The 27,568-nt window shown below is 47.3% G+C and overlaps 1 protein-coding gene across 1 annotated transcript in view; it reads left to right on the forward strand.

The window, feature by feature from the left end:
• Positions 1-16,124: 16,124 nt before the first annotated feature.
• Positions 16,125-27,568, forward strand: part of COL6A3 (collagen type VI alpha 3 chain) — a 65,879-nt gene continuing 54,435 nt past the window's right edge. Inside the window, exons 1-3 of the mRNA XM_068138064.1 lie at positions 16,125-16,479; positions 24,142-24,291; positions 25,191-25,808. Of these exons, the coding sequence (XP_067994165.1) occupies positions 24,198-24,291; positions 25,191-25,808 (712 nt within the window). The 5' untranslated portion in view covers positions 16,125-16,479; positions 24,142-24,197. The remainder of the gene's footprint in view (positions 16,480-24,141; positions 24,292-25,190; positions 25,809-27,568) is intronic.

Raw genomic sequence — 27,568 nt, forward strand, 5'->3', positions numbered from 1 at the left:
GGCAAGATCTGGACCATAAGTGCAGTGTTTGTGTCCCAAATGCAATACTACCAAATAGCTCAGCCCACCTCCTTCTTATCAAGCAGACCCAGGGTCTCCTTTCTACAGGACCTCACTAGAAACCCCACTTTGCAACCTCAGGTAATGCTGATCCCCAGTGACATGATGCCCTGGAGCAGCTCAGCTCAGCCTCCCGAGCTCAGGCACATGCTCTGTGCTCCACTGCCCCGGTTAGGGGCTGGTCACAGAGACAAAACACTAGGATTTTTGTTTATAGCTGGAGACACTGCATATTTATCTTTCATAAACAAGTGTTTCACAGCTCTCTTGCCAGTACTGAGGTATACTCCAAAAGCTTAAACCATGGAAAAGAAACAAACACCATCTCTAAGAGTCCCCCCCTTTTTTTTTTTTCCCCCTCTGGAAAGCTCTCCCAGCCTCTGAGGAGGGCTTACAATCCCCTTTTTCTCCTCTCTGTTCCTTCTCTTGGTAAAGAAGGAAAATCCTGACTGCTATCCCATGACTAGTGAAGTCCATCTGGTGTTGGCCTCTTGCAAGGGAAAAAAGCCAGATCTCTTCATCTCTCTCTGGTATTCCTCGTCCTAGTGCAACACAGGCCAAATTGGCATTTCTGTGAAGAGTTTCAGGTCATTTATGTAAAAGTCACTCCTGCTGTTAAATACCAAAGAAGATTCAACCCTTCCCTAATGTACATCTAGACTCTCCCACAGCATTCTCCTTTAAACACCCCATAACCCACCCCAGCTAAAAACCATATGTCCAGCCTTGCTGTGATACCTGTTGGCCACCAGTTTGTGATATAGAAGTATTCTGAGGGGAAAATGAATGTTTCCCCCTTCTCTTTATGCCATTAAGCTCTTTGGCCTTGTCCTTCAGACCAGGAGCCCCTAGGTCCCAAGGTGATTTTTCACCTTAAGTTTGTACACCACCTTGCAGAGCCTGACACAAAATAACGCTCCCAAGCTTCATCAAAATACAGCTGGAAGAAATTGCCTCCAAGGTACTTCTCAATACAGGACTTCACATCTCTACACCATATAGGTCAGCTTAAAGCCACATAACACACCCCAAGCCCCTAAATGTCAGCTACCATTGGGAGATGTTGGACACAGGTGGTCCCTAAACACCCTCAGAGCTCCTTCCATTTCCTGAGGGATTTATCCAGCTACCAGAATGATGCCATGGGTGTAGGTAAAGCATCTGTGATATGACAAGAGGTAATGGATATAAACTACAACATGGGAGGTTCCACATCAACATGAGGAGGAACTTCTTCACTGTGAAGGTCACAGTGAAGCACTGTGGGAGCAACAGTGAAGAACTGTGGGAGCACTGCAGCAGGCTCACCAGAGGGGTTGTGGAGTCTCCTTCTCTAGAGACTGTCAAAACCCCTCTGGATGTGTTCCTGTGTGTCCTGTGATGGATTCTATGGTCCTGCTCTGGCAGGGGGGTTGGACTTGATGATACTTGGGGATCCCTTCCAACCCCTAACATCCTGTGATCTCCCTGGCAGGTATCCAGTTACTGCATCATCTTGCCCAAAACGGTCCTCCCACTGTTAAGGCATGAGGCAAATCAACCCTTTCAGGGAAAGGAAACATCAGCCTCCTGCAGACATCCCTGCTGCCTGCTTCGAGAGGCGAGTCTCAGCAGGGGATTAGTTCCTCTACAATGGCTTTTCATTCAGCCCACGAGTGTCTAATTTGATCCAGGAACTTGCAGAGCAGAGAGCTGGCCAAACTAGATGACCAGATGTTTTCTGAGGAGGCTTGTGTTCCTCTGTGGCACAGCGAGAAGTAGCTCAGTGGCAGCCTCGCTGGAGAATATAGATCAACAGAGAAATTAGTGAGAACATGCTGCTGTCAGCATGAGCGATGTACATACTGTACTCTGTACATCACTGCACGTTCCTGCCCCACCAAAGCCTCTCTGCTGCAGAGCAGAGGAGGAGGTCAGATTACTGGGCCGGTGCTTTAGATCCAGAAAACTCATTTGGTGTTAGCTCTGCAGTGGGCTAGCCACTCTCTGCTCCAGCACTTTCCCTTGCATGACAAGCACCAGTTGGTATTTTTTATGTGCCCATTGGGTATCAGACTCAGGAGGAGAAGAAGCAGCAGGGTGCTCTGCAAGGCTGTTGTGGCACCCTGATTCACCATGGCCCGAAGACTGGACCTTGTGGTGCCATGCAGCAGGGTGTCCTTCATGGCAGGAGCATCATGTAAGTGCCCTGCCAAAGCTCACGTTCTGGTGTGTGCACCCAAACTGGGGGGAAATGGCAATTCACTGCCTCAGGCCCTGGGCTGTGACTTTGCAGGACATGGCCTTACCATCACCCTTGAGCCACCAAGGTATGGCACATCTGTGACCCACTGGAGTGGTCTCCAGCAGGGGACAGGTTTCTGAGCTATCTAATAAATAGACAGCCCCTGGGAGGGTGCTGGCATAGCCAGCCATCACTAGGTAAATCCTTACACTGCTAGCACCCAAAATGCTGTTGGAACCAGAGAAGGGGCCCTCACTGAGGCAGAAGATCAGGGACAGCCTAACAAATGTTGTGTTAAGAACAGCATGAGGAGCTGGGGCAGATGGGGATTGTGAGAGTATTTAATCCTCTGCCTTGACAGCCTGTCAGCAGGGTGCTTCTCTCACCTCCTTCCAGAGAGGGAGATGGAAGTTGCTTTTATCTTCTCTGTGTTTGTGCTCAATGTGACTTTGGGTTAGCAAGTGCCATTCATTAAGGATTAAGCCCCAGCCTGGCAGCAACATTTTGCTCACAGAGGATGAGGCATCACTTAGAGGCAAAATAGGACTATAATCACCCCATATATAGAATCATATAGCACAATTATTTTCTGGCTAGTGATAACTTCACCTTGAATCAGCACAACAAGAAAGGCACCCAAAAGAAGCAAAAAAGTGAGCAACAGTGGTGGCCTTGCTATGTGGCTTCCTCAAAGCTGGGCATAAGGACAAGCTCTGCTCCTCTCCACAGCCACTTCTGGGGGAGAAGCTGGGACGAGGCTACTCAGAGGACCAGGTCACAGCCAATGATGCCCTAGGTGTGCTGGTGGGTTTTAGCTGAGCAGATGATAGACAGTGCTTCTAATAGCTAGTGGCAAGCATGTGCTGCTGTAAGAGGCAATTTCTTCTTGAATTTCTAGGGTTCCATTCTAGGTGGGATAATGCATCCCTGGAGCCTTGCATCTGAAGGCAATGGACTCATTTAGCTTTTATGTTCATGTTTGGCTCATGTTAGGAGTGATTTGGGGACAGCTGGCAACCTACTGGCATTTCATTTTCCTTGGAGGACTAACCAAAATAACAACTCACACAACACCTCTACCTCTACCTTTCCCTTGCAAATGAAGCAAAAGCTGGGGAGTTCCATCTCCCTGTGGTGCCTGCCACTACCTCCCTGCCAAAATTGCTTCTATGCTGACAGCAGGTGGCAAGCGAAAACCTGTGCTCCGTGTGGGATGCTGCTGACACAACACCCCACAAAGCAAACCCACATGCCAATGGCAGCCAGGCTGGCAGTGAGTCTATCTAATTCAAGAACAATTAGTTCAATGGTTTAAGGAATCAAAGCTGCCAGAGGACAAAATTAGAAGTGCATAAATAAATAACAGTCTTCAAGAGTATTAGATTGCTCCAAAAACAGGGAGGAAGCCTAGCACAGAATGACAGTGACTGGGGATAGAAAAGCAAAGAAATGCTGGTGTTTGTGGTCAGTGCTGCTTTGCCACTTGGCATCTGTCTCCTCTCTGTCTGCAAATCCAGAGAGCTCTGGTGTTAGATAAAGCAGGGCAGATGGGCAGAGTCCAACATGATGACATTTAACAAGTCCAAGTGCTGGGTGCTGCACTTTGGCCACAGCCACCCCATGCAGTGCTACAGGTTGGGGCCAGAGTGGCTGGAGAGCAGCCAGGCAGAAAGGGACCTAGGGGTACTGGTTGACAGTAGGCTGAACATGAGCCAGCAGTGTGCTCAGCCAGCAGTATGCTCAGCCAATGGCATCCTGGCTTACATCAGGAATAGTGTGTCCAGCAGGAGCAGGGAAGTCATTCTGGGCCTGCCTCAGCACTGGTTAGGCTACACCTTCTGTCCAGTTCTGGCCTCCTCAATTTAAGAAGGACATTGAGACACTTGAACATGTCCAGAGAAGGGCAACGAGGCTGGCGAGAGGTCTCAAGCGCAAGCCCTATGAAGAGAGGCTGAGGGAGCTGGGGTTGTTTAGCCTGGAGAAGAAGAGGCTCAGGGGAGACCTTATTGCTGTCTACAACTACCTGAAAGGTGGTTGTAGCCAGGTGGGGGTTGATCTCTTCTCCCAGGCAACCAGCACCAGAACAAGAGGACACAGTCTCAAGCTGCACTAGGTGAGGAGAAAGTTCTTCTCAGAGAGAGTCGTTAGCCATTGGAATGTGCTGCCCAGGGAGGTGGTGGAGTCACCAACCCTGGAGATGTTCAAGAGGGGATTGGACGTGGCACTTGGAGCCATGATTTAATTGTCATGAGGTGTTAGGTATGAGGTAATAGGTTGGACTTGATGATCTCTGAGGTATTTTCCAACGTGGTTGATTCTGTGAAAAACACACATGCAGAGTAAGTCAGGAAGATCCCAGTATTGGGACCCATCCCCAGAGAGGGAGAAGAGCTCATTGGTATGCAGCCTTCCGTCTCACAAGAGCTGATGCATACTGGTGCAACCCGTGGAGTTAAAGATGGGTTTGGAGCTGAAGCAGCAGTCCTCTCAGATTTGAGACCTAGCACATGGCTGCCTGGCTGGGCAGCAGCTGTCTGTCAAAGCTGATGCCCTGCAGCTTTTTGTGTCTTTACAAAGCTCAGAAATGGCCTGAAATAGGAGATTTTTTGTACCCAGTAAGCCTCTGCTGATGCAATATTTACCAGAAGCTTTGATGGAGAAGAGGTGTTTTAAATGGAGAGCATTTGCTAGCCCACCTCATTTATCAGACTGGAAAAGCAAAGTTTTGACTGCTCCATCTTTCTACTGAAACAACTCATTACTTAGTGGAAGGCAGGCAGCCTGCACCATATTCACCTTCAATTCAGCTCCAAATCATCTCTGCTTTGAAAATTCACACTAAATCCATCTCAGCCTGCAGACAGCCTGAGACTGGGACAGTGTGATGGAGGCTATGTATATTTGGGGGGGTTGAATTAGACTATTTACTTGCAAGAGGTTGAAACACCCACTGCAGAAGCTGGTGAAGTTTTATATGCTTGAAAGTTCCAGTGTCTGAGTTTTGGAGAGCAGGTTCAGATGAAAGGAGCAGGTTGGACTCTGTCATCACCAGGGGAATGCTCACCTTCACAGGCAGATCCTTGGGGTGATGGCACAGAATGCCTGTTTGCAGGTGGGTTGGGAATAAGAAATTAGGACAGAGCATCATCTGCTATCAACTTGCCCTCTCCACCTGCCTCTTTCTAGGAGTAGTGATGTGCCCTGCCAGATGGAAGGGGGCAGCATGCCAGGCCACATTATTTATGGTCCACAGGGAGCCAGGGCAACTCCATCAGGCTTTACTGGCACTCAGACTTGCTCTTTTTAGAATCATAGAATGGTAGGGGTTGGAAAGGTCCTCTGCAGATTGCCTAGTCCAAGCCCCAGGCCAAAGCAGAATCATCTAAGCAGGTCATACAGGAACATATCCAGATGGGTCTTGAAAGTCTCTAGAAAAGCAGACTCCACAACCTCTCTGGGCAGCCTGTCCCAGGGCTCCATTCCCCTCACAGTAAAGTTTTCCCTCATGTTGAGGTGGAACTTTCGACATTCCCGTTTGTGTCTGTTGCCCCTGGGCCTATCATGGGGCACTGTTTCTTCCTTACACTCACTCTTAAGCTATTTATAGAATCATAGAATCAATAAGGTTGGAAAAGACCCCCAAAATCATCAAGTCCAACCTGTCACCCAAGACCGCGTGACTACTAGAGCATGGCACCGAGTGCCACGTCCAATCCCTTCTTGAACACCTCCAGGGATGGTGACTCCACCACCTCCCTGGGCAGCACATTTCAATTCCTAATAACTCTCTCTGTGAAGAATTTTCTCCTCACCTCGAGTCTAAACCTCCCCTGGCACAGCTTGAGACTGTGTCCTCTTGTTCTGGTGCTGATTGCCTGGGAGAAGAGACCAACCCCCTCCTGGCTACAATCACCCTTCAGGTAGTTGTAGACAGCAATAAGGTCTCCCCTGAGCCTCCTCTTCTCCAGGCTAAGATCCCCTCTCAGGCTTCTCTTTTCCAGACTAAACAGCCTGAGGTCTCTCAGCCCTTCCCCACAAGACAGATGTTCCAGCCTCATAACCGTCCTCGTAGCTCTCCATTGGGCTCTCTCTAGTATATTCCTGTCCCTCTTGAACTGGGAATCCCAGAACTGAGCAGAGTATGTCTTCACCATGTGAGTGGTGAAGCCCTGGAATGGGTTTCCAGGGAGGTGGTTGGGGTGCCATCCCTGGAGGTGTTTAAGACCAGGCTGGATGAGGCTTTGGCCAGCCTGCTCTAGTGTGGGGTATCCCTGCCCATGGCAGGGGGGTTGGAACTAGATGATCCTTGTGGTCCCTTCCAACCCTGACTGATACTATGATATCTCACTAGGACAGAATAGAGGGCCAGGAGAAACCTCCCTCGACCTGCTGGACACACTCTTTTTAATGCACTCCAGGATACCATTGGCCTTCTTGAGCTTTGTTCATGTAGCTTGTCAGACCCGGAAAGATCAGACCCATTACAGCTTGCTTGTTGGTTACAGGTGACTTGCTGCTAGGTAGTGCTGGGATTTTCTCAGGACAAGTGTGCTGCTGTTCTGCCTTGGGGAAATGATGTGATTTTTCACGTGTCCCTGCTGCAGGATGAATGAATGAGCCGTTTGACAGAGGACACATTTAGAAGGCTGGCAAGCCTGCTGGCTCTGGGTTTTATAAGGAGCACTGAAGGCTTTTTTCCACTCCTTTTTGCCATGATCGGTTGGAAAGGGTGGTAAACAGCAACAGTAACCATGCAAAGCTGTCCCCACCTCTTCCTGCTCTAGGACAGGTTGATCTGTCACATCCAGGGACAACCCCAGCTCCCAGGCTGCAGAACAGTTCTAGCACCTCAGGAGCTGCAGGTGCCCAAAGGGATGCCCACGCTGATAGAGGAGAAAGCTCAGAGGTTGCCCAGTAATTGTGAGATTATTCTACAAGCTCCCGAGCCTCTGCAGCCAACGTTTGTCCTCCAAAACTGCACTACAGGATGTAAACACTCAGCTTCTCCTTTGGCTCTGTAAGACCAGCCTGGCTTCCTCAGAAAAAAAAAGACAACCCAACCAACAAACCTGCTTGCCAAACGTACAAACTTCAGCAAAACTGCATTTTTCTCCCCAGGCAAATAATTTGTTAAAGCTTTTTTTAGCCATCACACCCAGATTTTACGTGGGAGTTCACATTTGGTCATGTGGTTTTATCAGGTTCGTTTTGTTGCTTGGTTTTGTTTTGTTTTCCACCCCTGTTGGACCTTAATTTGGTATTGAAGTTCATTCCACCTACTTACTGGTTTGCATCTGATTGTGTATGAATATCCTGGCAGTGCTGAGGGACTGATACTTGCTTAAAGAAAAACCTACCTGACTAAAGTATCTGTGTTTCTGACACAGCTCATGCAGAAAAATACATTGCTCTGAAAACGGCCCTGACCAGCCAGAAATGCACCCATGCTTCAGGTGAGTTTCTGAAGGGCTTTGGGTGAAAAACCTTAACTTTGTAGCTCCGGCCACTTACAGAAGTAAATTCAACGTCTCCCAAATGATGCTCTATCACCTCTACCTAGAGCAACAAACAGCACAGTAGAAACAACACAGTTTTACCTCTGTGTTAGAAACTCAGCATCTCTGGATGCGTCAGACAGAAATATCTCCAGCACAAGTCACAGAATCATTGAGTCTGGAAAAGACCTCTGAGATCATCAAGTCCAACCTGTGACCTAACACCATGACATCAACTAAACCATGCCACCAAATGCCACATCCAATCTTTTCTTAAAGAGCCTGACCCCCACCTGACTACAACTTCCTTTTAAGTAGTTGCAGAGTGATAAGGTCCCCTCTAAGTCTCCTCTTCTCCAGGCTGAGTCATTCCATATGCTCTAGGCACGTCACAGACAAGCCCCTAAGGAATAAACATGTACTAACCACATACATGCTGTTTCCTGGTTGGTGGTGGTTGTGTGGGGGTTTTGTAGTTTTTGTTTTGTTTTAATGCTAACTCCAAACAAAACAGCTACAATGTGGACAGGCTGTTTACACCAGGTCCCCACCAAGGGATGGGATGTTTATAAGGAAGAGAGCAAGATTATGTAGGCTGGATCCCTGTGCCTATCCAGTGGGACTCCCTGGCATGAGGAGCCCTGTCACCTGGTTGGAGATAGTAAGGATCCCCAGCAGAGAAGGAGGGAAGAAACCAGAGCATCCTACCCTAAGGTCTCTCAGGGGAGACCTTATTGCTGTTAAGAACTACCTGAAGGGAGGTTGTAGCCAGGAGGAGGTTGATCTCTTCTCCTGGGCAATCAGCACCAGAACAAGAGGACACAGTCTCAAGCTGCACCAGGGGAATTTAAGGCTCAAAGTGAGGAGAAAGTTCTTTACAGAAAGAGTTGTTATCCATTGGAATGGGCTGCCCAGGGAGGTGGTGGAGTCACCATCCCTGGAGGTGCTCAAGAAGGGATTGGACGTGGCACTTGGTGCCATGGTTTAGTTGATTAGATGGTGTTGGATGATAGGTTGGACTTGATGATCTTTGAGGTCTTTTCCAACCTGGTTTATTCCATCTCAAAATAATTGTGTCATGAGGTCTTGGGTGACAGGTTGGACTTGATGATCTTTGAGGTCTTTTCCACTTATCGATTCTATGATGTCCTGGGATACCTTTAGCAACAGCAACACCAGGATGCAACACAAGGATGCTCAGTGACTAACACTACCTTTTGTTGTCAATGGGAGATATGGTGCCACCCTACATGATGCCCTAAGAAACAGCAGCCACCTCTGCCCACCACAACCCTCCCCAGGATTTGCTGTCAGCACCCTGCCAGTTCCTGCAGTCACTGACACCCTCAGGAAAGAAAATACATCTGCTATATTGCAGACCAGGGAGAGACTATCTGTTGTGGGATAAAGATGAAGAAAATAAGCCTGGGGGAAACACAAGCAGCTGCCTGATTTGAGAGATGGAGAAGGGAGTAGGGATTCAATGCTGCTCAAATCCATGTGATCACCTTGAGCAAAATGTTTTCTTTTCTTCCCCCTTAATTCACAGCTCTTTTCAAAACTCGATGGTGTGGTCCAATTTTCACAGCTGAATTAAGCCTCTTCAGCCTAGCACTAGTTCCAAAGATGAAAAAGAATCAGTGTTTTGGGCACATTATCTGGCAGGAAAGCACGGTGATGGCTGATTCAGGACCTGGTGCCCCAGGTGAGAAGGAGCAGCCCTGGCAAGTTTGGGGTGTGGGTCATGATCCCCATGGGGTGTTTCAGATTCTAGCATTGCTGTGTTCTCACCCTACCCACAAGCAAAAGCTGCTTACGGAAAACTCCATTTTTCATACAAAACCCCACATGGACAAGACAAAAATAGCTTTTCCTATTCCTTTATCAGGGACCTCTGACAAAAACATACCCCCCGAGGACTGGTACACCAATACAGAGTGTTAAATTTCCAGTCCTGCCCTCTGCCTCTTCCCATAACACATGATTTTTCTCTCTTTACCACTGGCGCACAATGACCACAGGTTTCCAATGAACCAACTACAGCAAACTCTCAGTTCTTTTCCCTCCCCTATCTTCCCAAGTAACATACCTCTCACTCATGGGTATGAATAATTCCTTACAATTCCTCTTTGGCATGCCTGCTGTTACATCATCCCATCCATGTGGGCAGAGAGTATTTCTGGCTTCTCCACGGCTTCACCTATTTCAAGCCGCCTCACTTCTCTCCCCAGTAATTAGCAACAGTCGTTTCCATCACAAAATGGGAAGTTTCATTGAAACACTCATTTTCAAATGCCTTTTTATGCAGCACAGATCCTCGAGGTTGCCACAGGACACAGTGACCAAGACTTAAGATTTTTTTTTTAGATACCTGGAATTATCTAATGCAAGAAATCAGGTGCAACCCACATCAGTAGCTGACAAGGTCTGTGGTGGCCAAAATGCATATCACTCATACTCCCCAAGTTCTCTTTGTTTCTGAGATAGAGCTCAGCTAGTGTATTTTCTAGAAGCTGAGCATCACAGTTCACTTTAAGGTTTATTGACCTACAAGCTGCGTGCTGTGATAGAGAGGAAAATATCCACATTATTTACATACTTGAGAGCAGTTTGTTCTTCATCAACACAGAAGCTAAAAAAGCCCCTTCCAGCAGAAGGGCTTTCTGCAGGATGTTGATGGTCAGGGCTCCCAGCTGCCTCTTTGGAATTATGATGTCTCCTACAGGCCATGGATTAAGGAGCACATATGAACTCAGATAACACAAACAGCCCTTGGGTAGGTTTGCTTTTATCACTGCTTCTGGGGTTAGCCTGTTCCTGTGATTTATTAGCAGCATTAATCTCAGAAATGTTCCAACAAAACAGGAACCCTTTTTAGTAATCACTGGTTTAGCTAAAGCAAAATGTCTTCTAGCATACACAGAGATCCTGAAGAGCTTTGATTTGGGGTGGGGGTAGAATTATAAATTGTCGAAACCAAGATCAAAAGACACCAATCTGTGCTCAACTCCACAAGACAGCAGTTGCACTGATCCCCATTTCTTGCCCTTCACATAAGCTAGGGAGACAAACCCCACAGTTTTACAGATAAGGAGGTGAGACCAAACAAATTACCTGTAACCATACAGCCAGTTATCAAGAAATCCCAAGAGGAGAGTTTCCCCTGTACTGTCCTAAAGAGCCCTGGGAACACATTAAGATTAACCCCATCAGCCTGTGCTGGGACACAAACCTCCCTCCCCTGGTGCCAATTAGGAGATGTCCTCTTGATTTCAATTAGTCCTAGGTTGCACCCAGGTTGCTGGGATGCTTATAGCATCCCCAAGGCTATCCCAAGTCCCCTGTTAATGCAGACTGCCTTGAACTCACCATCACAACTTCATCTTCAAAGATAGGATGGAGATTTTGCAGCCACATTTTATTTTATTTTGTTTTGTTTTATTCTTTATTGCTGGAACTGTGGGGTGAGAGGAGCAAGGTGTTCTTAATTCCCACCCTGACCTGCCCAGCTCACTTTCTTCCCACCTTTTCTGCATGCTCTAGAGATGCTCCTGCCCTTTCTCCTGCCTGTTTCAAAGTTGAGGATGGTATTTCCTGTAGCTAGTGGTGTTCCCAGGGTCCAGTCCTGTTCAACATCTTCATTAATGACCTGGATGAGGGAACAGTATACCCTCGGTAAATTTGCTGATGATACCAAGCTGGGAGGAGTGGCTGACACACCAGAAAGGCTGTGCTGCCATTCAGTGAGACCGGGACAGGCTGGAGAGTTGGGTGGGGAAGAACCTAATGAAATTCAAAGAGGACAAGTGTAGAATGCCACACCTGGGCAAGAATAACTCCAGGTTAGGGGCTGACCTGCTGAAAAGTAGCTCTGTAGAGAAGGACCTTGGAATCCTGGTAGATAGTAAGTTGACTATGAGAACATGCCCTTGTGACCAAGAAGGCAAATGGTATCCTGGAGTGCATTAGGAAGAATGTGTCCAGCAGGTCAAGAGAGGTTTTCCTTCCCCCCTAAACTCTGCTCTAGTGAGGCCACATCTGGAATATTGTATCCAGTTCTGGGCTTCCCAGTTCAAGAGGAACAGGGATATACTAAAGAGTTCAATGTAGGGCTGTGAGGATGATTAATGGATTAGAACAGTTATCTGATGAGGAAAGGCTGAGAAACCTGGGTCTGTTTAGCATGGGAAGAAAAGGCTGAGGGGATACCTGATCAAAGTATGGGTGTATGTCAAGAATAGAATAGAAGATGGGGCCAGTGTCTTCACTGGTACCCTGTGATAGAACAAAGCATAATGGATACAAAATGGAACAGAGGACGTTCTGTCTCAACATGAGGAAAAACTTTATAGTGAGGATGACAGAGCACTGGAACAGGCTGCCCAGAGAGGCTGTGGAGTTGTCTTCTCTGGAGATACTTAAAACCAGCCTAGATGCAGTCTGGGGCAACCTGCTCTAGATGAACCTTCTTTGGCAGGGAAGTTGGACTAGATGATCTGTAGAGGTTCCATCCCCTACCATTCTGTGATTGACTTTGGCAGAAATACATCAAGACCTATTTGCACAGAGGCAGGCAGGCAGACAGACAATCTGTAAGTGTAGGAGAAAAGCAGAACCAAGAAAAGCTTCAGAAAATATGTCCTGGACTAAATCCTAACCAGAGTGCTGGTGGTGGGGGAAGTATTTGGACAAAAGCAACAGCAATCCTTTTGGAACTAATGAAAACCATCTATTGTGAGCAAAATTAAAATGCAATCTGCAACTCTGCTCTTGTTCTAGCAGAGCAGCTCTGCTGTGCTCCCAGCTTGTGTCAGAAATAGAGTGGTCAGCAGGAGTAGGGAAGGGATTGTCCTCCTGTACTAGACACTGGTGAGGCCACACTTCAAATACTGTTTGGGGCCCCTCACTACTAGAGTGACATTGAGGTACTGAAGAGTCCAGAGAAGAGGCCTTGTGAGGAGTGGCTGAGGGAACCAGGGTTGTTTAGCCTGGAGAAAAAGAAGCTGAAGGAAAATGTTGCTTCTACAACTACCTGAAAGGAGGTGGTAGCAAGGTGGAAATTGATCTCTTTTCTCCCATGTAAAAGTTATAGGACAAGAAGGAACAGCCACAAGTCACATCAGCAGAGGTTTAGATTGGCTTTTAGGGGAAAATTATTCATTAAATGGGTTGTCAAGCCCTGGAACAGGCTGCCCAGGGAAGTGGTGGGTTTATCATCCCTGGAGGTACCTGTAGATGTGGTGCTGAGAGACATGGTGCCATGGTGGACTTGGGTTAATGGTTGGACTCAATGATCTTGAAAGTCCTTCCTGACCTAAACACTTGTTCTTTGAAATCAGAGTGTGAGTGCCACAGCCAGATCCTGTTCTAACAGCTCACTGTGCAGATGCTTAGGCTGATGGAAAAATAATGAAGCAAACACTGGTTTTGGTGGTACCCACTAATTTCACAGTAAGCAGCGGCCCCATATTGCAAGGGCAGGTTTTATTCCAGGGAGAGTAGGTGACCATGGGTTTGGGGAATGCCCAAAGAATCATCCCTGGAAGAAAAGCCAGCAGATGGTGCTCAAGGATGGAGCCAAGACAGGATGCGCACAAGTGTCCCCCTGCATACATGACCTGGAGGTGGATGCCCTGTGCTTGTGTGAATCACGTGGGGAAACTCACAGTGTTTCTTGAACTGGACATAGAAATGGCCCAGCTGAATCACTTCTACATGCAGAAAAGGACTGCGACATTTCACCACTCTCTGTTTCACTCAATTTTTAAGGGTCCCAAGCTGAGACCCCTATGCTGGGGATGGGAGGATATGAAAGCCCACATTACATCTGGGCAAGAAAGGAGCACACCAGTGGGTGGAAAGAGAATTCCTCAAAACCTTCTTTGTGACTCATAGCATTAATCACGTCTAGTTATGAATACACCAGGGAGGAAATCTTGCTAAACTTAGTCCCAGCTGCCTCTAGAAATTACCAATGCAATGTCATTCAGGCTTTTACTAATTATCAGAGAGGGTTTGTTTGATATCTTAGGATGGAAAGAACATGTCCCTGAAGATGTCACCCTTACCCAGGGTTTCTGCTGTTCTCTGGGAGATCACAGCAGCTGCAGTGAGGACCTGCTTGGGTTCCTCCTTACTGCTACAGTGGATGGGGGTCACCAGTCCAAATCAAGAGAACAGCTAAGGGAAGGATTGGAAAAGATTTTAAGTGGGAGGGGAAAAATAAATAATCCCATTCCAAAGTGCCCTCAGCATCCTGGCTGGCTGCTCTCCCACTGTACGCCAGCTGCAAAGCCCCCTTTTGGAAAGGGAAACCTTTCAGCCTTGTTATTACAGTCATAAAGGCAATCCAATGGGAATTTAAGACCTCATGTAGTCCCACTTAATTACTGGAACACTTGGTAAAAGTCTCTTCAATATTAAAACCATATTAAGACAAATTCTACATCATGAAAGGAATAAATACTTATTTCCAAGTTAAATATGTTCTCAATTAAGCTGCAATAGCACACAAAGCAGGTCACACATGCTTTGGCCATATTGCTACATTACTTATCTATGTCTTGGTTTTTTCATCACTCTTATGGTGTGGATGGAGCTTTCCCATGTTTCTTCATTTTGGTTTTGCAGTCACCTAAAATTATTTGCCTGTGTTTCTTCATTGCCATGCAGAAAACTCTGGCTGTTGAAGGTCACCTGAGCTAATGGCAATACTGATTCCAGTTGCCATTGAGCTCATATGACTTAACCGTACTTGTTTCCACCAGTGGTGGCAAACTGAAACTGCTGGACCCAGGAGATTCTATAATTGCTGGATGCATTGTGCAGGTACCAGTGAGGTGGAGATGCGTACGAGAGGCGATAGCCTGAAAGCCCAAACGCAGGAGAAGATGCAGGACTGTACATCATCTGCCTGTTCAGTAAGAGGCTGGCAGTAGAGCAAGGGCACCCACAGCCACAAGCTGCTGCATCGCTGGGATGCTGGTGCCACCGCAGCAGCCCAATTGGGCTCTCCCCCTGACGACCAAAGTGAGAAGGAAAATACTTTGGTTTGGATGCTTCTGACAATGGAACACGCCTCCACTGTATATGCTCTATCCTTTAGCAGCTGACCCTCACTGATCTTGGCACTCTTCAGAGTTTGTCATTGCTTTACAGCAGATCCTGTTTCCTCCCCTCACTGTTCAGCTGCCCCTCGAGGAGCTGCAACTCCCTTTTGCCAGGCCACATTTATTATTTGGGAACCCTCTGCCTTTGAGCTCACGCTTGCCAGATTTGGAGCACACATGACACTCTGCTGGCTTTCAGGTGTGCCACTGGGGATACTTCTGATGGATCCCCCTGCAAGGGAGGAACTCAGTTCCTGCAAGCACCAAGCCAAGCACCATTTCTAAACTGAGCTATTGCATCAGTTAGAGGGCTCAGCACTTTCCTGAAGTATTCCAGCTATTTCTTTATGTGGCTAGTCTTTCAAACAGCACAAAACCTAGAGCAAACATTATAAATCCCCATTTGAAGTGAAGAGAATTTGACTATTTGATTCCAGGGACACCATCTGAGTTCCAGCCTTATATGGAACCAAAAAAGGGCAAGAGATAAGAATTAATATTTCCATAAGATCATTTCTCACAAAATAGAACCCAGCTCAGACCGAAATGTTTAATGTCAGCCAGTGACATACTGTGGCTTGAGGCAGAGGGCTAAAATTAGTTCCCTCAAACCTGTATGGATAGGCTCTGCCTAATCAAAGGTTAATGGTACTTTTTCACAGCACATAAACTAAAAGAAAAAATAAAACCATTAATAAATCACTGGTTAGGAATTTGCTGACTTGATTTGTTGCCTTTCAAACTTTAAAATACATATAGCCTACTGAGAGGTTCAAAATATCCATCCTTATGCTAAGAAGCTACATTGTCTTTATAAATTATGCTATAATATAATCCCTCCACTCCTTCCGCCCCATCTGGGCAGGTAAAAACCCCACTGTTACATGCAAGTAGGAAACCACAACCAGAGGAGACTGGCTGGCTGCGCTGCCGCTCGTAGCTGTTCAGCGAGGAGAGATTTCCGCAGCCTTGAGCACCTCCAAACGGTGCTACACTGGAGCCCTGCAGAACTTGGTATGGTCTTTGGCATGTCCTGGCTCCTGCAAATAACCAAGTCCAGCCCCTCCTGACCAAAAGACATAATTAAACCAGCTCCTATGACTCTGCAAGACTGTTCCTTTTATTTATTTATTGGGAAAAAAAAAAAAACAACGAAGTATTTTTTTCCCCTTACTGATAGCAGGGAGAAGCATTTTGGAGAGAGCAGGGCCAGCGCGGGAAGGGGATGCCACACAGTGCGGAGGCGTCCCCGAGGCGGAGGGGGGGGACCGCGTGTGATGAGCAGCTCTGACCTCAGCCCCAGGAACGCCAGCACCAACCATCTGGATCCCATTTGCGGCGTCGGATCGCCCGGCCCCCCGGCACTCTCGCGCCAGCTGCCTCCTCCAGCCTCACTCAGATCCACAGCAGCTGTCTCGTGGGGACCAGTGCACCCCCATTCCCCTCGCCCTGCTGCTGCTCACACCCCACCGAGCAAGGCAAGCCGGGACTGGGAAGCTGAGCAGCACCAGCACACCATGAAGCAAGGGTGAAAGACTCTTCAGAGTGGAAAATCCTGGAATAGGCAACTTTTTGGGGAGCTCGCTCAGGGGTAAGTGTCGCTTTCCGTGCGGGAGCCCTTAGCCCAGGCTTGGCAGCTGCCGGGATGCGTTTCCCCACCTCAGCAGGGTCTTAGTCTTTGCGTGGTTTTCAAGGTAGTTTGGACAAAACCCATCCTATGCATGTAGTGGTGCCGTTAGAGGAAAGCTACCCCTAGGCTTGCGCTGAACTTGGAGAAGCAAAGCAATGTCACTGGCTCACTCACACCAGAAACCTCCTCCATGAGCCCATGCACCACAGGTGCATGGTGACGCTCCTGGCCCCACCATTAAAGAGCAATTAAATTCATTCAACAGCAGAGTATTCCCCCTGCTTCTGAACGATGGTGTTTGATGCCTGGAAATCACTCCAGCAGCAGCTTGGTGGGATAGGAGTGGGATGCCTGGGAAGCAGTGGGGTGGATGCCTTCAGGAGGGTATGTAATGGTTTGGGGAGCTCCTTGGGCACAAGCAGGTGGGTGCATGAATGGGACCCACCTGAAAAGAGTTCAGCTAAGCAGGTGTGTCACTACCCTTTTCTTATTCCTGAGACATGCCCCCAGTGGTGGGGATTGTTTGGGTGGAACCTTTGCTTTTTCTGCCTCAAGGCAAGGTAGGGTGCACTGACCAGAGATGCTTGTCAGCCTGTCCTGTCCAGTCCATGCAGGTCACATTACCAGAAATATCCCTGCCACTCCAGGGACAATGCACATCTTCTCATGGTCATCCACCGTGAGGGAAATAGGAGCTACATCCCCTCTCTACAGACATTGTACCTGTTTCCTCCTGCCTAACCCCTAACACTAGACCTTTCCTCCCCATAGTCCCATTTGTCCTCAGCTGCCCGGGGCTTTGCACACAGCAGTGCTCTTGCTGAGGGGGTGGCTATGACTAATTGTGGAGACACCCCACCACCTCTTGGCTGAGCAAAGCCCTCTCTTTCCAAATGGAGCCCAGGGTGAGCAAGGGTTGCAGCCAAATTGGTTTCCTGACCATGCACAGGGGCCAAAACTGGCTGGAGCGGAGGTGGCCAAACCATTCTGGTTCCAGCGGGTGCAATGGGAAACTCTCAGCTCACTGCTGGTTGCTGGGATGACTCATGCATGCTCTCATGGGAGGAACACTGCATTTTTCAAACTTCTGGCTTTACCCCATTACTTACTGGCTTGGAAAAAAATAATAATTAACAATCAGTATTTATAGTTGGATAATTGCTGTGCTTGTATAGTGCTGTTTCTGGGGCACGACTATCCAGTTTAGGAGTATTTGTGGAGGCCAGAGAGATGTCTGTAGTGGAGGCTGCTGCAAGGAGCTGGGAGATTTCTCCAAGGTCACATAGGAGTGTGGTTGCAGGGTAGACAATTATGGTATGGTGCTATCCCTTGACTTAGCAAAAACAGAGATACCAACAGCTCCCAGAACTCAGGAAGCTCAGGCTTCCTGGCCCCAGCCTTATACCCTTATGCCACTCTGGTCTTTGCCTCTGCAAAGTGACCACAACCAGGGGTGTGATGACATTTCAAAGACCACTCTGGTCTTTGCCTCTGCAAAGTGACCATAACCAGGGGTGTGATGGCATTTGTAAGACAGAAGCACTGGGTTGCACACTCACTGCTGCCACCCGTCCTCATTCATTCATTCCCTTTCCAGTTTTCAGCAGTCTCTCTGGTTTCCTCTCTGGTTTTTCAAACATCTTTGCAATTTTCCGTTCACACGAGTTAACTTTGCCCAGTTTCAGGGTGAGGTAAGCCAGCCCCTGCCCTATCCCCACATGTCAAGGAGTTAAAAAAAAAAAAGGCTGTTCCTCCTCTAAATTTTGCTACGTGCCTGTCTGGGAACAGGATGGAAAGGAACATCTTATTCTCTCCAGCAGTGCAAACTTGGGTAACTGCACAGCCTTGCCAGCCTTGGACTGTATTCTCCCAGTCTGGATGCAGTTGATATGCAGCAAAGGGATGAACTTGCCCCTGTGCTGGGTGTGCACAGCAGCAGGGCTGTCTGCTGGTGGCATTGCAAGCCTGCTCTCCACTGTGAATCACAACCAGCCTTACTGCTCTGTGTGCCCATCACTTTTTCCACCTTTTTAAGTGCTCTGTGTTCCACATTAAGGAGCCAGTTTGTTTGGGTGGAGAGGCTCTGGGAGGCTTGGGTTACTATACATAAAGACTCATTGATCTTTGAGGGAGTTTCCTCTTTTTTTTAGCAAATACTCCCTTTCCTCTTATTAACTACTCTATTTTAGCCTCAGCCTTCAGATGAAGAAAACAACCAGATTAAGCCAACCTTATGCTTATAAGAACAGAGATGAATACGTGACTCATATTAAAGGCTAGAACTCAGGGAACCTGCTGGGGTAGCGTAACTCTGCCACATTGCTGAATGATCTTTTTCAAAAAGCAGAGCTCAGGTGGTTTGCAAAAGCAGGAAGATTTTCCACCCTTCTAGGCTTGTTTGTTTTTAATGCTTAGGTCTACCTTTGTAGGAAGAAATGTTTTCAGAAGCAGCCCTCAGCCCAACAACCCTCATCTTCCTAGTGTTTTGAATGCTGGGTGGCAGCAAGGGAAACCCTTCAAAAGAGCTGATGCAAATTGAAATGTCTCCATTGAGGCCATGAAAAAAATTAAGGATCTGTCCTATACAGCTCACCCTGAGTCTCCTGAAATCATTGAATCACAGAACAGTTTTGGGTTGGAAGGGACGTTAAAGATCCCCTAACTGCAAATACCCTGCCACAAGCAGGAACACCTGGCACTAGATCAGGTTGCTCAAAGTGCCTTCCAACCTGGCTTTGAATGCTTCCAGGGAAGCATTCTGTGGGGCCAGAGGAGATACAGTGCTCAGTGATGAAGAGGTAGCCAGGCTCAAGGCTTGGGACAGTTACATCCCTTTTCAAAGGTGACAGAGATATTCACATGGAAAAATCATAGTATTTAGCCTTCTAAGTGCCTAGATCACTGCTGGGGTTAGCTTCTGGCTAACATTTTCCCCAGTTTAGAATTCTTAACAGTATAGAGAAATTTCAGGAGAGCGTTCACCCATCTGAGAGGAGCATGCATTACCTCCAGAGGGCAATCCATACCACCATGACTCCACATCAGGATTTCAGGAGAATTTTCTCCTTCCTGCATGCTCCACAGCCATGACTGGATGTATATCCCACTGCTGGGGCTGCATATAATTGTTCTGGGTAGCTGGTGCTCACTTTCAAGCTTCTGGCAAGGCTTGCTTCAGCCTCATGGCTTTGTTGCTACCTCCCAGGCATGTGCATACAGCAGAGAGCAATGAAGTCGAGGAGATTTCAGGCTGAGCATTTTGGTTAGGAAACAGAATGATAATGAGCTATGGGGAGTTCCCCACAAAGCAAATGCAGATGAAGGTAGTGACCTTTTGGTTTTGACCCTGACATCGCTATAAGGAATACTTTGAGGGGTCTGGAGGATGCTCACAGCATCTTGTCTCACGACCCACTTCACATGCACAAGGAAATCTAAGGGCTGCAATTCCCTCTTAATTTTTTTTATGGGAATGTCCCATGGCTGGGCAGAAAAATTGGACCACATATACTGTGATCTAGGGCAGTGAGGCATCCTGAAGGTCCCTGGTGCTGCCAGCTAGCATAACTGCACAGGTTGCCCAAGCCCAAGCCCAAACCCAAACCCAGGCCATTTTTCCCCAGGAGAACACATAAGTCATGGCTCTGCCTACTGCACTGAAGAGTCCTCTGTCCTTCCCCAGAGGCTGCTTACCTGTCTGCAGCAGCAGTTTGTCATGGGGAAGGAGAGCTGATAGGAGGATATTTCAACAATAAATCACTACTTTTGGATTTCCTAGTGATTGCACCCTAGGAGTCAGTTCTGCCCAGCTCAATCCTTCACCCTTGAGGAAAAGTATCAAGAAACTTCAAAATGCTAGTTCAGAAAACCCCTCCAACAGCTCATGCTGTGCAGTTGGTTTTCTCTTATAGTCCAGTGTGACAGATGGCATCAGCACCTGAAGCACTGCCCAGCTAGGTATTAAAATTTAAGAGATGTTTTACAACAACATTAATATTCCCTTCACCTGCTGCTGCACCCATCCATATCTAAGTAAAACACACATCTGATCTATATTTCATCCCACCTGGAATACTGCTTGCAGTTCTGGTGTCACACCTGTAAGGAGGAACATGTATCTATTGGAGCGGGGCCAGAGGAGTGCCACAGGGATGGTCTGGGGACTAGAGCGCCTCTGCTGTGGGGATAGGCTGAGGGGAGCTAGGGTTCAGCCTTGAGAGAGGACTGCAGGGGGACCTTAGAGCTGCCTTCCAATACCTGAAGGGATCCTGTAGGGGGAGCTGCAAAGGGACTTTTGACAAGAGTGTCCACCAATAGGACAGGGGAAAATGGATTTAAATTGAAGGCAGAATAGGTTTGGATCAGATCGTGGGAAGAAATTCTTCACTATGAGAGTGGCGAAACTCTGGAGTCCAGAGAGGTTGTGGATGCCCCCTCCTTGAAGATGTTCAGGGCCAGGCTGGATGGGGCCTTGGGTAGCCTGGGCTAATTGAGGGGCATCCCTGCCCATGACAGGGAGGGCTATCTGCTACAGGAAGGTCATCTCCTATCCTCCCTGCCAGCACCCATCTCCTTCTCCTTTACTGACAGGGCGTGTGTGGGAATATAAGGGAAAGCCCTGATCAGGGACACTGCTGTTTAAATGCCAGTCAGTCTCTAAAAGACATCTACAATCTCTTCCTGCAAGGGTTTGCTTCTTTTCTTCTCACCTCCTGTGATTTTAGCATGGAGCTAAAACTAATTTCTTGTTGATGAACAAGTCCTTTTGCTTTCATGTAACTGAAAATGCCATGATGGAAGTTACAGAGAAAGCTGGAAATAGATCTGGAGGCCTCTTAAAGGCTAAACTGGAAAAGAAGGTGCCTAAAAAGAACAGCCAGCCAACTTGTTATTGCTTGAAAAAAGGCATTGTATTTCCCAGCTGACCAAGGCAAATACAACATTTTTTGTCTTAATACACTGTGATATCTGGGGGTACCCCAAGAGCTGACTCGTCTTTCAGTGTTTCGGTTTGTCAGGAAGGTGGTACATAAAATACAGATGGTGGTTCCTCTACTGCAAGTCTCCAAGGCTGAACTGTGACCCAAAGGGACCTAAAAGAGATGGGCTCAGCCCTGGCTCCCCACCAGGCTCCTTGGGCATGGGCAAAGTAATTCTTCAAGACGTTCCCAGCTACAGCAGCCCTAAAAATGTAGATGTAGATTCACCATTGATTTTGGAAATCTCATTTGATGCAAAGCTCAGTTGCACACCACTGGGGGAGGGTCACAAGGAGTGTTGCAAGCAGGGGAGATTTGCTTTTCTCTTCTGCTGCATTTCATGGTTGTAAACAGCCCCATGAGGGTCTCTGCAGCTGCTCAGTGTTTAAAGCTAAAAATCCTCAAATGTTTGCTTTGCTCCTGTCATTTATTAGCTGCTGAGACATTCATTTTCACTGGTTTATCTTGATGCTCTGTTCAACCCCAGCTGTTGTGACTGCAGAGGGATAGGATGCCAGCAGCTAATAAACAGGATGATAACATAACTTCCTGCATTCTGGAGAAGAAATACAAGCACTTTTACAGCATCCAGTATTTCAACAGGCTGTTTTTCTACACAGTGCATTTTATTTCATGTTTTTCTTTCATTGATAGCAGTATTTTAAATCCCACTGGGTGCTGCAAGGCAAGCCCATCTCGGGAAACTTGCAGCTTTTCCATAACCCTCTTCTGCTCAGTGCAGACATGCTTTGGTGGGGTTGGATGGGTGATTGTCAGAAGCTTGGTGCTTTTTACAGGCCTCAGCTCTGGAACCTGCAGCTGAGTGCTTGGGGGAGGAACCCTGCAACAGTGCCCCTGCCTACTCCTGCTCCCACGGGGAAGCAGAGCCGAGCTTTCCCCTTCACTTGTGTCCTTTGGGTGCACCTAGGTTTTCTGGGAGAAAGCTGTAAATTAGCAATGCAGTCCAACAGAGCAGGTTCACTCCCACTGCAGGCACTGAGAGGTTTGGCCTGGACTGAAACAGCCAGGGGGATGGATGGGTGCCAGCTAGCAAGGGTGATTTTCTCAGTCTTTTTATGAATGATTGTGATACCTCTGGGCTACAGCAGCCTCTATACATTGAGGAGCTGCCAATAACAGAGAAGACTTGCCACGTCTTAATCAGCGCTACGTGCTAGCTGCTGGCTCTGGGCACCTATTCAATGTCCCTTCACCAGGCCTTGTTATTTTTATAATACACAAATGCAGGGAGAAAGGTAGAGGCTAACTTCTGCCTGACTCATGCTATGTAGCATTCAGAAATGCCATCTGGAACATGTGGAAAAGCAAATGCTTGCCAACCCCTTCTCCCAGATCGCAACGCAGCCTTGTCACACAGGGAGCCAGTGGAAGCATCAAGATTGTGTCAGGTTTTTGGAAACAAGGTGGAAGTTGTTTCCTCTTCTACACTGACACCCTCCCCACTAGCCACCCCCCACAGCCCTGAAGAGCAGCTCTTCAGTGGAAGGGGAATCAGCCTTTCAAAAGATTTATTTCTGAAATTTTCCTAATTCCTGACACTTGGTTTTGTTTCCAGGTGTGTGAAGGATAGCCATTTGTGTAACCACTGTGGTTTTCCTTAAAGAGGGACTTAGTCTTTTCCCCTTAGCCCTCTCAACTCTTGTGTTGGTCATAAATCTCTGAATTGATGAAGGATTGTTTTTTGTTGTTGTTGTTAATAATGACCCAGTTAATACCTTGATGTATCTGAATCACTTTTGGCTACTCTCAGTGACTGAGCTCCTTTTGGGGAATGAAAAGTATTAAATCACTGCATTCCCTTTTGGGAGGATATTTTCTCAGTTAAGCAAGCCTTTCTGGTTTCTCCTCTGTAGGCTTAAAAATGAGGATTAAATAATAATTTGACCATCTCTATGACAACAGCTTTCCTGAAGGAGATGTTGTGTCAGAAGGCTTGCCAGGTGGATCACAGATAAGAAACTTACATAAATTATAGTGTTGGCTCCAACACAAAAAATATTATTCTTGGTGCCTTTCCAAAATGTGATCAGCTGGCGCAGGCTATCAGCAGGGCTGTGAGCTTGGGGGAGTCCAAGGGATTTTTGCTGTACAGCCAAATCATGTGTCTTGCTTGGATCTGGAGTAATTAAATTTCTATTCGTATGTTTGGGACAACTGAAAAGGTGAGCTGAGGCAAAGAGTGATGTTCAGGGCAATTGTGATTATGGTTTTCATAAAGAATTGAAATAGGGAAGGATGAAAGAGGGAACACTGGCCAAGATGTTTCAGCTGGTTATCTATGAGCAAGGAGGACAAGTGAGAGGGCAGATATGTTTGAGGGTTGATGGCAGAAATCTAAGCTGACAATCTTCCCATACATTAGATATTACCTGGGACAACACAGGTAAGAAGAGAGCCAACTAAATCACAGGAGTGATTAAATACCAGTTCTGTGAGTAACAATTCCTATTCCAAGAAATGTTTTCTATGAAGCTGACTTTTTCCAGCATTAAAATACTTTCTTCCTGCTAGGATGCCACAAAGCACTGCAAAACCACATGGCCTGGATTTTCTATCTTGTGCTTCAGCTGTGCCTTGCTAGCACTGTTGCTGTTTCTCACCTTCCCTGTTTTTTCTCCCTTAGGTCTCACATTGGGTGCTTTGAAGCAAAAAAGAATAAAAGGAAAAGTCAAATCAAAGATGAAAATGAGGAAACATCAACATTTGCCCTTTGTGGCAATATTTTGCCTCTTTATCTCAGGCTTTCGCTTGGTCCATGCCCAGCAACAAGCAGGTAAGACCAGGCTCTTTACTTGACTTGGCCACTGTACAAACATGCCACTAGTTTGCACTGATGCATTTGCACCATTTGGTTTTTAGCTTGCATGTCGGTGGTAGGTTGTGATTTACTTTCTGCTCCTTAGCTCCCACTTGGCTGAGGGTCCTTTCCTGAGCATGTTGCTGGCTGGTGGTGTGCCTCTGAGGATGCTGTGTGGGGGACAGAGGTGCAGAACATGCACCCAGGGTAACTCTGAGATGGTTTTGCCCTGGGCATAGCTGGTTTGCCCTTCTTGCATGTGTAGTAGGGCATTTTGCAGTAAGACAAACACCGCCACTGGCCTGCTGAAGGGCTGCTTGGTTTTTTTAAGAGGAGGCACTAGTGTCTTTGAGACTGTAGCTGGTGGTGTGGAGGGTGTCAGAAGCAGGAAGAACATGGAAAACTCATACTGGCACCTAGGCTGCTTAAACCGGGCAGTTCTTTCTTCCTTCAGTGCTGCCACAGGGCCACAAAAGCCCTGAGCCAGCAAAAACTTGCATAGGAGACTATGGGTGATTTGAAGCCGAGTGTGCCCAAATTAACATGTCAAGCTGCAGGTATTTTTGTCTGGCTCAGGGCTGGTATCCAAACCCATGCTCTGAGCGCCTGGAAGGGCAAAAGCATCTGGTCTCTTCCTCTATGGGAAGGGCAGTTCGCATGCTGTTCTTTCTTGTCCCCATGTGCCTGTAGTAATGCTGACGGGGCGCTGATGGCTGCCTGGTTTTTCTTCAGCACTGCTCATTTTGCTTTGGGCAATAAGGAGAAGCTAAGCTTCACTTTCGCCATGCAAAGAGGCCATCGGTCATTTGGGTGAGGAGGAGACCTGCTTACTCTGACTGATAGAAAACCCTAAACCTCCATCTGTTTTTTTAAAGCTGTCAAAACTGTTGCCGTGGCTGATATAATATTTCTAGTGGATTCCTCTTGGAGCATTGGGAAGGAACATTTCCAACTGGTTCGAGAGTTTCTGTATGATGTTGTAAAAGCTTTAGATGTGGGAGGCAATGATTTTCGCTTTGCCCTGGTCCAGTTCAGCGGAAACCCCCGCACAGAGTTCCAGTTAAATACCTACCCCTCTACTCGAGACGTCCTCTCCCATATTGCCAACATGTCGTACATGGGGGGAGACACCAAGACTGGAAAAGGATTAGAGTACCTAATCGAGAACCACCTCACTGAAGCTGCTGGAAGCAGAGCCGGTGAAGGCGTCCCCCAGGTCATTATAGTCTTAACAGATGGCCAGTCCCAGGATGATGTGTCTCTGCCATCATCTGTCCTTAAATCTGCCCATGTAAACATGTTTGCAGTCGGCGTGCAGGATGCAGTGGAAGGGGAGTTAAAGGAAATAGCCAGCGAACCCTTCAAGCTGCACCTTTTCAACCTAGAGAATTTTACTGCTCTCCACGGCATAGTTGGAGATTTAGTGGCAAGTGTCCATTCATCCATGCCTCCAGAAAAGGCTGGGGCCAAAGGACTGGTTAAAGACATCACAGGTAATGGCCGACTGCTGGTGGCTCACATTGGCTTGGTGTCTGCTGGCGTTGCGCTGTTTAAAGCCTTTGTAAGGGCAAGACTGAGATGGACCTTCAGAGGTTTAAAAACAAAGGTTTGAAGCGTGTGGCCCTGTGTTTGTAGCTATTGATCATGAGGTTGTTTGCAGATTGAGCTGGCATCCTTGCCAGAGCTGCAAGGAGGTAGTACAGGAGCCCTTGGATGGGCAGCAGCCCATGGCGGCCATGCCTTTGTGCCCATAGCATGCAATTGCAAAAGTAGGGAACTCTGCAGAGTTATTAAATTGTCCCATCTTACCCACCCCCAAGGCAGACACATAGGAGATGAGCACACCGTCTGTGATAGCAACTCTTTGAGGTCCTGTCTGATAACCCTCTGTAGATCAAGGAGGTCACTGCTGTCTCAAGGACACCATGTGAGATGTCCCTTTGCAGCTAGTGAGGGATATAGGTAATATGCTACTCCAGAAAGTCACATTCTTGTCTGAAGACAGAAAAAGCAGTCCAGTGGAAAACTCCACTGAGACCTCATCCTTGAGCTGGCCCTTAGACTCTCTCCTCATCCACCTGGAGAAGGTGTGTGGTTGGAGAGTCCCTTTTGTGATGCCACCAAAATACCTTCTCTGCAAACTGATGGCTTCCACTTGCTGGAGTGCTGGACCTTTCCTGTAACTGAATCCTCTCTGCAAACCATGTTGGCTTCAACAGATCTGCACTGACCACTAGCTGGGGGCCCAACTTGCCTGGAAAAAAATGACACTTCCTTCACCCCTTCTCTTGTTTATGAAATTTCAGCGTTGAAAGGGCCTTCTGAACAGCTTTGTTGTGTTTCAAAACAGAAGTCCCAGAGATCAAACCTTTCTTTTTATTTCTGAGACTCCATCTGAAGGTCAACAGCTTGTGGGGTGATGTAAGGCAAACGGCAGTGTAATGAGGCAGTGTAACATTAATCCCCCTGTGTTGTCTTGCCTGATTAACCCTCACGCCAGCCCCACTGGGTGCTCTCCATCACTGCATGACACCACCGAGTGACACCAAAAGGCTGTGCTCACATGTGTTTGTGTTGTGCAAAGTGCTTGACAGGGCAAATACCCAGATCATGTCAAAGCCACAGGGAAGAAAAACAGCTGCCCCAGAAAGATGACATAAGGTTCACCAGCTAAGAAAATCATGTCAATGTATGTGGAAGATGAATGTTATACCCAACCTGCTGGCAGAACTGCTGTGGCTGTTCAGCACCTTCACCATGAAGGACCCCTGTTGAAATCATTAGGGGAACTGGTCTTTGGTGGCTGGCTGTTCTCCTCTGGGACATGCCAGCAGGGCAACCCCATAGTATATAAACATACAGACTCACAGACATTCCTTTAAAAACTTTAAGGGTAAATTTCTGCTTTATGTATGTCATGCATTTCCAAGTTAATTTCTATTCAAAGACATTTTTTAAAAAACATCTTCCTCCCCTTATAACACACATTTATTTTAATGCTACTATTGTCATTTTGCCTCTGTGTGACTTGAATGGGTGATCTACAGAGTGCCATTAAACATGGACAAAGATGTGACAGACCCTAAACTTTGGATGACAACAGTGTGCAAAGCGTGGGGCAAATAACTGTTTGGATAAGAGTTTAAGAAGTCATCTATTCAGCTGATAACTCCATGTAGCACTAAACTGTATAAAACAACCATGCATGTTATGCTACAAATGAGCCCTAATATAAATGATGAATGTAAAAAAA

Source organism: Melanerpes formicivorus, unplaced genomic scaffold (genome assembly GCF_026170545.1).
Source record: "Melanerpes formicivorus ecotype bairdi unplaced genomic scaffold, bMelFor1.0.p_v2 SCAF_5, whole genome shotgun sequence".
NCBI lineage: Eukaryota > Metazoa > Chordata > Aves > Piciformes > Picidae > Melanerpes > Melanerpes formicivorus.